This window comes from Colletes gigas, unplaced genomic scaffold, assembly GCF_013123115.1.
Source record: "Colletes gigas isolate AHSC1104 unplaced genomic scaffold, ASM1312311v1 Colletes_gigas_Sc00013, whole genome shotgun sequence".
Taxonomy (NCBI): domain Eukaryota; kingdom Metazoa; phylum Arthropoda; class Insecta; order Hymenoptera; family Colletidae; genus Colletes; species Colletes gigas.
In genome coordinates, this window is record NW_025106642.1 from 3,138,451 (window position 1) to 3,151,866 (window position 13,416).

The 13,416-nt window shown below is 37.2% G+C and overlaps 1 protein-coding gene across 1 annotated transcript in view; it reads left to right on the top strand.

Annotated features, from left to right (window-relative positions):
- The window catches only part of LOC122399313, a 117,612-nt gene extending 104,791 nt beyond the window's left edge, over positions 1-12,821 (top strand). Inside the window, exons 9-11 of the mRNA XM_043399915.1 lie at positions 8,199-8,844; positions 10,117-10,603; positions 11,079-12,821. Of these exons, the coding sequence (XP_043255850.1) occupies positions 8,199-8,844; positions 10,117-10,603; positions 11,079-11,915 (1,970 nt within the window). The 3' untranslated portion in view covers positions 11,916-12,821. The remainder of the gene's footprint in view (positions 1-8,198; positions 8,845-10,116; positions 10,604-11,078) is intronic.
- The last annotated feature ends 595 nt before the right edge of the window (positions 12,822-13,416 follow it).

Consider the following 13,416-nt stretch of genomic DNA (forward strand, 5'->3'; position numbering starts at 1 on the left):
CCCTTCGAAGCTCTTTTGTCGAGTTGGGTCAGCTCGGTAGAATCGGACTGACGCAACTTCGCGAATCTATTGCTCGATTCTACCCAGCCGAGGAATCGAAAGATCGGTCCTCGCGCGGATATTTCGATTTCGAACAGGTCTCCGTTAAGCCTGTCGTAACGGTTTATCAATGACCGGTCGATTCTTGTTCGTCCAATGCCGTGGATACTTGCACGCACGTCGGAAAGTTGTTAGGTCTTCGCGCGTGAACGGGTTCGGTGGTCTGGAGAGAACGAATTCGCATTTTTAGTAGGGGGGCGATGATAAGCCGGTATCAGTCCACCAGCGAAGAGGAAAACTTGTCGCTAGACAGGCGGTCGCCAGTCTCGATACGCGCGTACATTCGGTTGTAAAACCAGTGTCGGTATACGCGATTTGACAACCGAAACTGGCTGCAGTCGGGTTCCATCATGCTGGCAAGGCACCTTCTTTTTATAGCGACGAGACGACACAGTAAGTCAAGGGAATACCTTTCTTTTAAAAACGTCGCTGTTCACACAATTGCGTTCAGAAAGTACTAATCTCCGTTTGGCATAATTTCTCTGGTACGAATCGGTGCGAGACGCTTAATGTTACGAGGATCAATCGGGCCCCAAATGACCCGAAAACTTTGTTTTTTGACAAATTTGTTATATGACCAATGTGGCGAAAAATTCCTTTTTTAAATGTGACAAATATGAGAGAACAGTATGTAGAAAATATTCTCAAGGGAAGACTTTGTTGTTGTTCGTGGGAGAATATTTAATTCGAATATCATTTTTATTTATTTCGATAAACTTGTACATCGATAGTGAATCTCCTATTTATTTGATCAACGAAAGATATATGGAAAAGTTGTACGACTTGCAGAGTGGTATTATCTAGCGTATAAATTTATTTCCTAGGTGAAGATTCGAAGGTTCAATTTGATTTTTCATATATATGAAATGTCAATAAATTCCTAGAAATATATTACTTTGAACCTAATAATTTCTCGATAATTTGTTTCAATATCATCAAAGATTTCACTAAAACAGTGTTTATCGACGCAAATAATATTACCTCATTACGTCCGTAATTCAGTATCGAAGATATCAAAGCAAAACTGTGTCAAACCGTAATCTTGAATTTTTATGCATTTATTTTTGAATATTCGAGAAACGGAGCACAAATATCTCGTTAATTACTAGGATTAGGATTATTCATCCATAACATTTTTATTTAAAATTCGATACACTTTCAAATTTTTACAAAAAATATGACATTTATATCTCCAAAACGATACAACTTTAAATTACAAATTATTCCAGGTGAGCATGTTAGGTGTCTCGAACTGTATCTCGCATGATTAATTTTTACAACATTGCGATTATCAAGGGCGGTCAAGCATGTATTTTGCAATTTTATTCGTTTTTAAATTTACATCGCTTTGTGTTGCATTTTTACAAAGAAAAATATGGCTGGTGCGCAGTGAAGCGATAAAGTCGAGCTGAAGTAAGACTGTTCTGATATTCAGAAGGTAATAATTCTTTGTTTAGTGTCGTCGTTTCCAAATTATCACCGATACCCAGTAAACGCAGATACGTAAATATCCCGTTATTTTTCTGTCGCGTTTTTATCTTCTATTTTAATGTTTTATTTGCCAGTATTCATTGTTTCCAATATGTTTTTTGATTACACCTCAAGTAGAGGTTAAAGATTTGAATTATCTATTACTCATTCTCTTATGCATGTTTTTTCTCCTATTCAGGCAATTTTACAGCCGTTGTCTTTGTCCCTTTTAATCGTAATTAAACTATTCATTTGATCTTTATAATGTTACATGCATTTTGTGCATTTCTAGAGAACGAAAATAATTATAATTATTGGTTTCATTACAGTAAAAATTGTATAATTTTTATCAATAAATTCTATTACAAGGAAGCATGCTATAGATTAAAAAATTCTACGTAAATATAGAATTTGGAAACAAGAATTTAAACATTTTTAACGATTATCACAAATTAAGATATACAATTGATCTTTCGTGTATAATAGAATTTATAATTTTCCAATTAAGTGTTTCCAATTAATTAGTTGCACAGCAACTAAGGTGTAACATTTATTAAATTTAATTGAACGACTCTGCAGGAATTTTCCGTCGACGTTTCTGCTACTCGTTAACTAAATATAATCAAGCTGAATATTGCCAATCTCACGTTACGAAATATTTCAATTCATAACGAGTGTCGCCATGTTGTTATAAATAACCACGAGTTAAATAACTTCCAATCAATGATTCGTCCGAGCGTTTACCAAAGTCGGTTTTTTGCGAAACCATACATATCTAATTTTAAAACAAAAGTAGAATTTTTTTGTATTTCTTCGTTTTCCCTGCTTTACACATTTTTTTATCAACTGCATGAAATATAAATTCTTTTATAACAGAATAACCCAACGTGGATATTTAGGAATAATTTTTATAAATTATTTTTGGCATATTTCTATGATTCATTAGTTCTAAATAATTATAAAATTTACAAGAAAGTCATCTTCAGTTAAGATAATATTTGTCCAATTTTTCTTGTCAATGCAAATGAATGAACAAGTCACTAGTTATTAGAAGAAATGTTTACAACTATATTTTCGAATAAATAATAGTGATGTAATGAATATATTATTCCTTTAAATGGCAATAAATTTTACAATAGCAGTAGAATATTGAAAAATATTAACAAGTCAAATGAAGTCTTGTTTACTTGCATTAATTTTGTACCGTGTGTATTTTATATTTACTTGAAATTAATTTTCACTGCTTGAAAAAGTGTCGAAGGTTATGAAACGTTGACACACGCTATCTGTCCTTTTATCGTTCAAAAGATTTTCATTAATTGAATTAAATATGACACTGTACTCGAAGATAAAATTTAAACTGTTTCGACTGCTTTGAATTCATTTTTTTTTATCCGAGCATCGAATTTTTCTTTATTTTACGAGAAACACGCGTAGCATAACAATAATTTGGACAGCAAAAATAATATCATTTCTGTGTCTTCAAATTCCAAATTTTATAATCGAGAATGCACCCAAAATTGACGTTTACTTTTGCAATCGAAGATAAAAATTAATTTTTGGTGAGAATACCATAACGAAGGTGACAAGTGGTATGCTTAAAGAGTAATTTTATTGCTCGCCTAATTTGTAATCAATAATGAATACTTTTCGTGTTACGACACAAAAGATAACATAGGTCACGTATTATAACTTGTAACAGCGGTAGTACTAATCATGTAACACATTTCTTTAGCTCGATAACCGATTTGTTTATTTATGTATCATAAATGCCATTATTTGTGTTAACGGAAAATATAATTTTTTTAAAAATAAACCAGAAGGACTCTCGTTCCTTTGAACAATCAACATTTCATATAATAGGCTTTCTTCAAATTAATAGTTCGTTTAAAGAAAAAGGGGTCATCGATGACCCTGAAAATTCTGGACAGACGTGATCATTTTTGTATTTTTCTGCTGGAAATCAATTTTAATTAGGCTCCTTGGGTCAGATGTGTCATGTAATGTATTTCTGGGACTCTGTCGAGTCCCAAGAAAGTTTTGAAATTTCCTTTCCGTGTAACATGAAACACAGTTTTCGACGACGGTGCTGCAACAAGAGAAAAGGAATTGCGGCGATAACGCTATCAGCTGCTTGTGACACCGCATAAAACTTCGAAGTAAACGTAATTCATAATGGTATCATCGTATATTCTTGGTAATCATCATAGCAGGCATATCGTTATGGCCATTGAAAAAGTGGAGCAACATGGCACGAAACCGAACAAAAGGAACACGATTGTTCGATCAACGGAAATGTGTATGACGTTTCGAGAGAATATTTATTTTCCGTTTTCAACCCTTGAAACGCGATTAATGCGGGTACACGAGCGACTATCAACGAATTCCAGTAATAATATTTATAACTTAGGAAGCAATTCTTAATCGTCAAATGCGTCGAACAAAAAGAGTGAACATTTCACTATTACTGGTAAAAATGTTAGCAATTATTTCGAAGCTCAGAATGTTTATACCTAACCCATTAAGTACCAGTGTCTTATTTAGAGGATATTTAGAAAATTCTTTTTCATTTCGTGAGATTTTTCGAGCATAAAATTGAAATCTAAATATAGTGTTCTATAATTTTTTTATAAGTCTTTTTATTATACAATATTCTAAATAAAAAAAAAAATTATATTCGATAATAATTTACTTGACTTTTCCAGTCTGAAATGTTTTCAGATTTTTGTTGTTAAAAAATAATTCTACCTTGCGTTATTATGATTGTTTGTCTTGATACTATTCGGTGTGCCAGTAAAATAATTTTTCTTACTAAAAGAAAGTATTTTTAAATTCGATACATAATGGGTTAAGTTTTGAATCACCGTAACAATTGTTACGAAACGAACGTTCCGTCCAATCGTGTAAATAAGTAATATATTGAAGTGATTTTGACAAGAAATTGCCGATGTAAATAGAAAAATTGATCCATCGATCCCGTTCAGCCGTGTAATTGGTATCAATTGCCGCTCTAATTTCTTTAGAATCGTAAGCGTCACAGAGCCACAGCAATTGAGAAGTTACTGTTAAAACAATGTTTCGTCGCCGGTTTGGGAGATTCGGAAACGCGATGGGAAAACAAAGGAGACAAATCAAGCGTGATATTCAATATATCGTGACAGGACATTGCCCATTCTCGGAAATCAATCGCGAACCAAGAGTCGATTACAGAGTATTACTGTACGTCACACGCGTACTTAGGAACAATATATTACATTACGAAAGCGTAAAGATGAGAGAATTGGTCAGATACTCGGTTAAACATGATTTCATTTACGACGTATGAGTAATTGGCCTCTTCTTTTATCATTTTCTGTTTCAAACAGAAGACATTCACACTGCACGTTGGATCCAATAACAATAATAATAAAATGAACAATTTTCGATGAACCGTTGCAAAAGAGTCTGTAAACCATAAAATTGTATAACGTTTTATCCCATAAAATTAAAATTAAATTAAATTTAGTTTTAACTGTTTTTCCACACGGTGTTTGTCTCGCGATTATGGTCGCGTTGCAAGAACCATCGCCTTTGTAATTTATCTGTATCGAGGTGTAACGTTTCTGTTAATATTCGTAAACTATCTCCTCCTATCTCTTTCTCTTTTTTTTGTCACGCGACCTGCACCGCTACCGTTCGCCGTGAATTATAACAACGCCGATAAATTATAAATAAAATGGAACGATCGACCATAGGTATTGGCATGTGGTGAAGACATAAGTGTGCCTAAAAAAACTTGCCGTATCGCATGTTAGTTCGATGCGTACTCGGCCCTCGTTGTAAGTAGCGTTTAACACTAACATGAACTAACTTCGAACACTTCGTCATAGCAATCAGTCTCCCGCCTACTATACAATCGAAGGTCTATTCGAAATTACTAGGTTCGTGTTTGAAACACAGTTGCTCAACGCTAGATTCACAGAACTAAACGTTAATCAATTCTATTGAATTTCACGCGAATTATCCGAATTAAGAGAAAAAAAGAGATAAAAATATGTGTGGGATCGATGCCCGTAAATCTAGCGTCGAAGGTTCCCTTTTTCGATTAATTTAGATCGCGACGAGTCCTTAATTATTCACGTCTCAGTGATCATTCGTAGACGTAATTTAGCGGAATCAATCGACACCCCCTTCGAGCTTCACTTTTTTTCACATTTCTTTCGCTGCAGCAAGAATTAATCAGCTTGCGACTAATATCTAGAGACCTACTTACAACCTGGGTAGAGGAGCATGCAGCACTTTTGTACCGTACATGTACATACGTATATATGTGTTACCGTATAAGGCTCATCTTTTACTCGTGTGCACTGTATTTTTACAAATGTGTATATTTCTTCTTCTTTTTTTTTTTGTATCCGGTTCAATAACGAACAGCGCATCTTGCCACTTGAATGTACATACCGACTAAACGATGTCGTTAAACGTTAACGAGGAATGTATGTGAATAGATGTCATGTTTAATGAAAACTACAGCTGCATTTTGTTATTTGTTCTTCACTTTTTCGTTTTACAGTGGCTCGCGAAAGTATCTAAACACGTGTAATCGTTGCAAAACATTTATTTGAAACACGAGCTGTACGAAGGCTATAAAATTATTCCAATTCATGGTTAATATTGTACATTAGCGTCTCATAGGTTCCCTCGTTACTAATTTTACAAGTCATAAACAACCGTGTACTAATATTTACATTTGTGTACGTTACATTTTGTGGAATTCCCGATTTCTGTCATTTCTTTTTAATTCCTTTGAAATTTATATTTAGAGTCGTTTTAGAAATGTTAAATAGTCAAAATCGAACTGGTAAATGCTCCGATTAATATCAAGGCGTTGGGGTGGTGTTTGCAAAGTAAAATCTATTAAAAATACTCGCGTTATGCTTTGCATCATTGTCATTTTGGAACCAAAGGTCATTTAATACTCCAAATTTTTCTACACTTTCTCAGCACTTTTGTTTCAAAATATGTAAATATCTGCACTCGACTGAAGTTTCTTCCGAAAGCAACCAGACTTCCTGTCTCCCCTACCGCCATATAAACCCCTCTGTTTTATACTCGTGCATCGATTTTAAATGTTTATTTTTTTACAACCAAAATTACGTCCAGTTTATCTTATATTAAAGTAATTTATACAAAGAAATTGTGGGACACGTTCCATCGAAATTGTAGGTAATTATAGCTGCAAGTCTTTGAACGAAGGCGTTTATATTTGACATGCAACAGTTTTTCTTCCTCTATTTTTAATAATAATACAATTTTTTCTTTCCCACCTATTTGGACACGAGTCTGAACTAAGAACGATGCAGTTACACACTTTACTCTGACAATTCACTGTTTACATCGTAGTTTTAACCCTAGGAGGACTTCTAACGCCTTAAAATTATTTTAATGTACGTAAATTGTTATGTCACGTTTAAAATTAAGAAAAGAAGAAATGTAAATACTATAATGGAATCACGTGATAAACAAAATGTTTGGAACAGTGTTATCGGTGATTTCACATTCACTGTACACAGAAATAGCTAAGTAGAATCGAATCTTTTTCTGTTCTTCCTGTTGTCTACCATAAGTGGAAATGTATCTAATTTAAACTTGAACAAGAAAAGTCACCCTAGGGTTAAACATGCCTGTTCACATACACCTACGACCCTTACACAGCTCGTATTTGCAATAAATGTTTCTCGATTGGTGTACACTTTATCAAACTGTCTTAAAAAACATTTCACCGTGTATATTTTTTACTACGAGTGTTGGAATACTTTCGTAAGACATTGAGTGCCATCCACCCCCTTACTGTAAATACTAACCATTGTTCACACCTCCCATCCATCCCATACACGTACCGTTCGTTTTGTGTCTTCTTTTTCGATTCACCTTCCGTTTCGTTATTTGCATTCGTGCACATTAGCTTTGTGCACACATGCGTACTAGTTTTATAGAAAAAAAATTGCACTTGACGCGCGTGTGGCATACCTCGCTAGTAGCTCACGTACATACATGTCGTAGTACCATAGTTCATGGCCGGTGAGTACATTTTGTTTTCAACTTCATCAGAGAGACACGAGAGTCCCATATAGAAACTATCGTTCTAATTTCTTTTTCTTTTTTAGAAATTTCTGTATAATTTACGAAAGGTATGTTCCATATCGGACTCGAGTGACTTATTGTTGCACTGTAGTTTTCTCACGTTTTTCTTGCATGCTTGCCTTCGCAATGTCTTCGTATCGTGCTTGCTTTGCTTTCGTTTACGCTAACAGCTATTAAAAATTAACTTGATGTTACGAGAATATACGAGACAAGTAACAAACAACATAGAAATTCGTTTGCTGTACTAAATCTGTCCGGTGATATTTTCCAATAACAATTGCTCGTACGTATTTATAATATATCGGTGTACAGTAACAACATTAAACAGAGTCGAATGTCTAACAAACAGGAATATTCATTTTACCTTCGTAGCTTAAAAGCAATCTTCTTAGAGCCTGTAAAACTTGTTGAATTAATTGTTAGATGATTTGATCGTAAGGGAGAGAGAAGTTCGACGTTGCAACGTCAAATGCAAATGCGGGTAATTATTTGTCTTTCTGTTTCAGACAACACTTTGCTGGCGATAGACCCGGTGCCGCCTCATGGAAACGTCCAACCGCCGCCGTACATTTCGCCACCGACTCCCGAGGAATGCCAGAAGGATCATAAGATCCAAGAGATCCTAAAGAGCTCTCAAACAAGCCAAAAAATTCAAACGCAGTGCGACAATCAACAGAACTATGGACGACAGGTTCCCCATCCTCAGCAGATCTACGTCCACGATGCTCGACGGCACTTTTACAACAATAACAACAAATTCTTCGAGCAGAATCAATTGCCAGGTTACAACGAGTACCAGCATGGCTGTGACCAACGTCAAATCGTGCACATGCACAACGCGAGGAACCAGCAATACTACTCGCAAGGAAAGGATGTCAATCAACAGTTTTACACGTTGCCATCCAGAAGACCGCAGAGGGAGGTCGAACCACCCCGTAGTGTCACACCAGACATTACCAGAGGTCTGGGACGCGGCTCCTTGAGCACGATGCACATGCTCGCGAGGCATGGTCAAAAAACGATGGTCGAGCAGGATTCCAATCGATTTGGCTCCCAGGTAGAGCTGAACAAACGAAACGCAGAGAACTACGAGATACAGGATCGCCTAATGCAGAGTCATCAGCAGCCACCTATTGTGGATGTCAGAAACAGGTAGGCGCAAGAAAGAGGACACAAATTAGAGGAAATATAAAAGGGAAAAGAATTGAGCTCACGAATTATATTTTATTCAACTACTTATACAGGGTGTTCGGGCAACCCTGGCAGAAATTTTAATGGGGAATTCTAGAGGCCAAGATAAGACGAAAATCAAGGATATCAATTTCTTGACCGAGGCTTCGTTAAAAAGTTATTAACAATTAAATTCAACAATTTTAAACCGCTCTGGAAAAATTATTTTTAGTTTTGGGGGTCAATTACAATAACTTTTGGTCATTACACATATCCCCGAAATACTAGGCATTTTCGAGAAAAAAATTCGAGAAGGTGTGAAATTTTTCAAAGGAAAAAAAAATGTCAAATCGTCTTGGAAAAATTATTTTCGGTTGCGGGGGTTAATTATGATAATTTTTGGTGAATAGACATACCCCCGAAATCCTAGGCACTTTCGAGAAAAAAATTCCTTACCAAAAATCTAATTCGACGAAAAATAAAAATTTCAAATCGTTCTGGAAAAATTATTTCCGGTTGCGGGGGTTAATTACAATAATTTTTGGTGAATAGACATACCCCCGAAATCCTACCCACTTTCTAGAAAAAAATTCGAGAATGTGTGAAATTTTTCGACGAAAAAAAAAATTTCGAATCGTTCTGGAAAAATTATTTCCGGATGCGGGGGTTAATTACAATCGTTTTTGGTGGATAGACATACCCCCGAAATCCTGCGTATTTTCGAGAAAAAAATTCAGTACTGATGGAACTTTAAATGTTAGTAACTTTTTAACAAAGCCTCCATCATCAAATTGGTATTCTTGATTTTCGTCTTATTTTGGCCTCTAGAATCTCCTATTAACATTTTTCCCAGAGTTGGCCGCACACCCTGTATAACGAATGAAATTAATCCGACGAAATGATAGCAAAAGCAGGATTTATTTAGTATTTGATCAATTATGAAATATTTATTATTTCCACATTCTCAAAAGATGTGTCTATTAAGATTAAAAGTATGAAACGCGAGAAAAAGTTGAATGTGTCGATAAATCGCGAAGATTCTATGCACATATGCACATACTTACTACGCGTTCATTTCTTATATTTTGTTCATTTTTCTTGATATTTATACAAACGATATAAATACTTTTTTTGTTTATTTGAAATTGTTAACTTTTGAGAATATAAACGTTATTATTGAGCATTTCAGTCGAAAAATTGTCAGAAAATAGTTGAAAGAGTTTCATTCTGAAACGTTTCCCTCTGTTCATCTAGATTCGCAACACCATTAGGCCTAACAGCGTTGGGATATCGATTTTTCGCGTCCTCGCCTGTTCGTGATCCCGTTATGAAGTCTTCTAGTGCTGATGCTTTAAAGCACAATCCAATTTCCCCGATCGGGCACAGCTATGGCAATAGTTTCAAGTCGTCCACGCCGTGCGGACGTAGTATGCCAACTGTTGCCGAACGTTTGGCTCTGACTGCTGCCAGCAACTGCTCCTCGCCGATGCCGAACTCCGGTAGGAACACGCCCGTGCAAACATCCTCGGGCAGAACTACACCGACCAATTTGATTCTATCGCCGACGAAAAGCACGATGTCCAACGAGGAGCTGTTCGCCGCTATTCACAAATCGAAGAAAAGACTGAACATCAAGGATGACGGGGAGAACCTCTCTCCGTACGGATCGACGAACTCGTTGGCGAAGATGCCGCCTGGGAACAGACACAGCTGGAGCTCCGAGTCGCAGAAACCTCAGATGGTACGTTAACGATTGTTTTCGATCGCTTCTCTGTCAGAAAATCACGTGGTTCGTTCGATAAAGTCCTTGGAAAATCAAAGACCTGGCGGTCGTTGCATCAGAGTCATGGTTTCATTTTTATTGTCGATCGAAGCAAGAAGCTTCCTCTTGCATCAAGACGATAAAGTTCGAATTATTCGGTATTCACCGGATTTGGCCCCCCCCCCCCTAGTGACTTTTTCTTTTATTTGCAAACTTAAACAAATGGCTTGGTGAACAACGAGGGGATCACTGCTCAAGCAGATGCCTATTTCGAGGATCTTATGAAATCTTACTATTTAGATAGCTTCACAAAGTTGGTGAAACGTTTGGAAAAGTGTGTAGAGCTAAAAGAAAAATAACAAAAGATTCTACCTAAAATAATTTATTTTTCTATCTTTTTCCAAGGACTCATCGAACTACCCTCGTATCACCCCACGATTATTATCTGTTTCAGGTAACGCAGAACGCACAATCGTCACCTGCCACGTCACGATTGGACTTTAAACGTTTGCTGCTTCAACAGAGCGTGAAGACGGGACCTACCAGGCTGTCCGCGGCGGAGCAATTGAAGCTGTCGAGACAGCAGTCACAGCAGCAACAATCGTCGCCGACAATCCAGCAAACGACCCCTTTGGCCAAAGTTCTGAGTCCTCGATCTGTGTGGAGGTTTCAAACGCCACGTACGGACGTCCTGTCGTCCACCATCATCGAGGACACAGCGGCTGAGGAGAAGGCCATGAAACCATCGCCGGAAAACTCTTCCCCCGTTTCGAGGCTGAACGCGAGGAGGCAGTTGGACCTCTGCAGCGATCTACCGAAACATCTGGAAACAATGGCCACCGATTGCAACAACAGGCTATCGTTGGACAACGTGGAGGTCTCTGACTCGATGTACGCCAACGAGATTCAGAGGCAAGAGTCCAGCGTGGGGAACTGTATGACTGTCGGTGACAATCGTCTGGTCTCCAACTTGCAAACCAGCGTTTCTCGATCCGCGTCGCCAGTTAAAACCGTCTCGGATCCGCAGAACAGCACGGCGATCCAGTATCCGGCCAACTGTACGCAGCTGACGCTTTCGTGTCAGCAAGCGATAAGCGCCTTCGAGTCGAGGAGGATCAGCAATCAGCTGGCCAGGGCGCAATTCTTGGCTGGCACGACTGCGACATCGAACCAAGGCCACAATACTTACGTTAGGCAGATACTGAGAGCGAGATCCGAGTCCCCGCAGAGCGTCGCGACGCAAAATGTCAGCCGTAGTCCTAGCGCCCCTACCCTGGAGACCGCTTTATGATCGCAACGCGCGTTTTCGGCGACCAGACGCGACACTCTGAGGACCAGAATGGACGAGCTTCTTCGACACGTACGTTTTTGGAGAACGTAACCGGAAATTGAACAGTTTCCATGGTTGTCGAAAATTTCAGATACGCAGGGTTGTTTTTCTTGGTGAGATTTAAGTTGAGATTGTAAGAATTCACGAAAACGTGTGGTTTAAAAAGAAAATAGATATTTAAGATTGTCTTCTTTAAGTCACGTATCTTCGAGATTGTTTGCGATCTCAACTTACGTGGAACACCCTGTATGTATATCGTTTTGGTAAATTTCGTCCTTCTGATTCTCGACGCGTCGTGTTCGACCGGCGAGAGTAATTTTCTAGAAAGCCAGGTGGTACGCTCGGAGAAAATAAATTAAAGAGTCTAGAGATAGTTGGATACCTGTGAATTTATAAATCTAAGTCGTCTCAGTCCAAATTCTATCGTCGAATCGTAATCGATTGTTACACCAAGTGGACAATAATTTGTTACGTCATGCGAGTTCATGATAGAGATTAGTATTACGCAGTATTGGATTACTTTTTTTGTCAGGTAAAAGTATAACGAGGCAGGGCAAAGGACGTCGAGCGGTCGCGTGGAATCTAAAGCAACGAATACGATCGATTCGCGTCGTTCGAGTTCATTTAAAATCGCGACGTTTTGTATAGCTCAAACCGAAGATTTTCATAACGCGCGTACTTGAGTTCGTTCGTGGAAAGCAATAACTTTTAATGCAAATAATCTCTTCCTGAATTTTAAGAGGAATTTATAAGGTGTTCGGCAAACCCTGGGAAAAATTTTAATGGGAGATTATAGAGACCAAAATAAGTCCAAAATCAAGAATACCAATTTGTTAATTAAGGCTTCGCTAAAAAGTTATTAACATTTAAAGTTCCAGTACCTACTTGAATTTTTTTCTCAAAAGTGGGTAGGATTTCGGGGGTATGTGTAATGACCAAAAATGATTGCAATTGACCCCCGCAACTGGAAATAATTTTTCCAAATCGATTTGAAAATTTTTTTTCCGTCTAAAAATTTCTTACCTTCTCGAATTTTTTTCTAGAAAGTGGGTAAGATTTCGGGGGTATGTGTAATGACCAAAAATGATTGTAATTGACCCCAGCAATTGGAAATAATTTTTTTAGAACGATTTGAAAAATTTTTTTTCGCCGAAAATTTTCTGCACCTTCTCGAATTTTTTTCTCGAAAGTGGGTAGGATTTCGAAGTTATGTGTAATAACCAAAAATGATTGTAATTGACACCCGCAACAGAAAATATTTTTTTGAGGACAATTTGAAAAAATTTTTTTTTGGACAAATTTCTGCACCTTCTCGAATTTTTTTCTCGAAAGTGCCTAGGATTTCGGGGGTATATGTAATGACCAAACATGATTGTAATTGACCCCCGCAACCGAAAATAATTTTTTTAGAACGTTTTGAAATTTTTTAATTTAATTCATAATAACTTTTTAACGAAGCCTC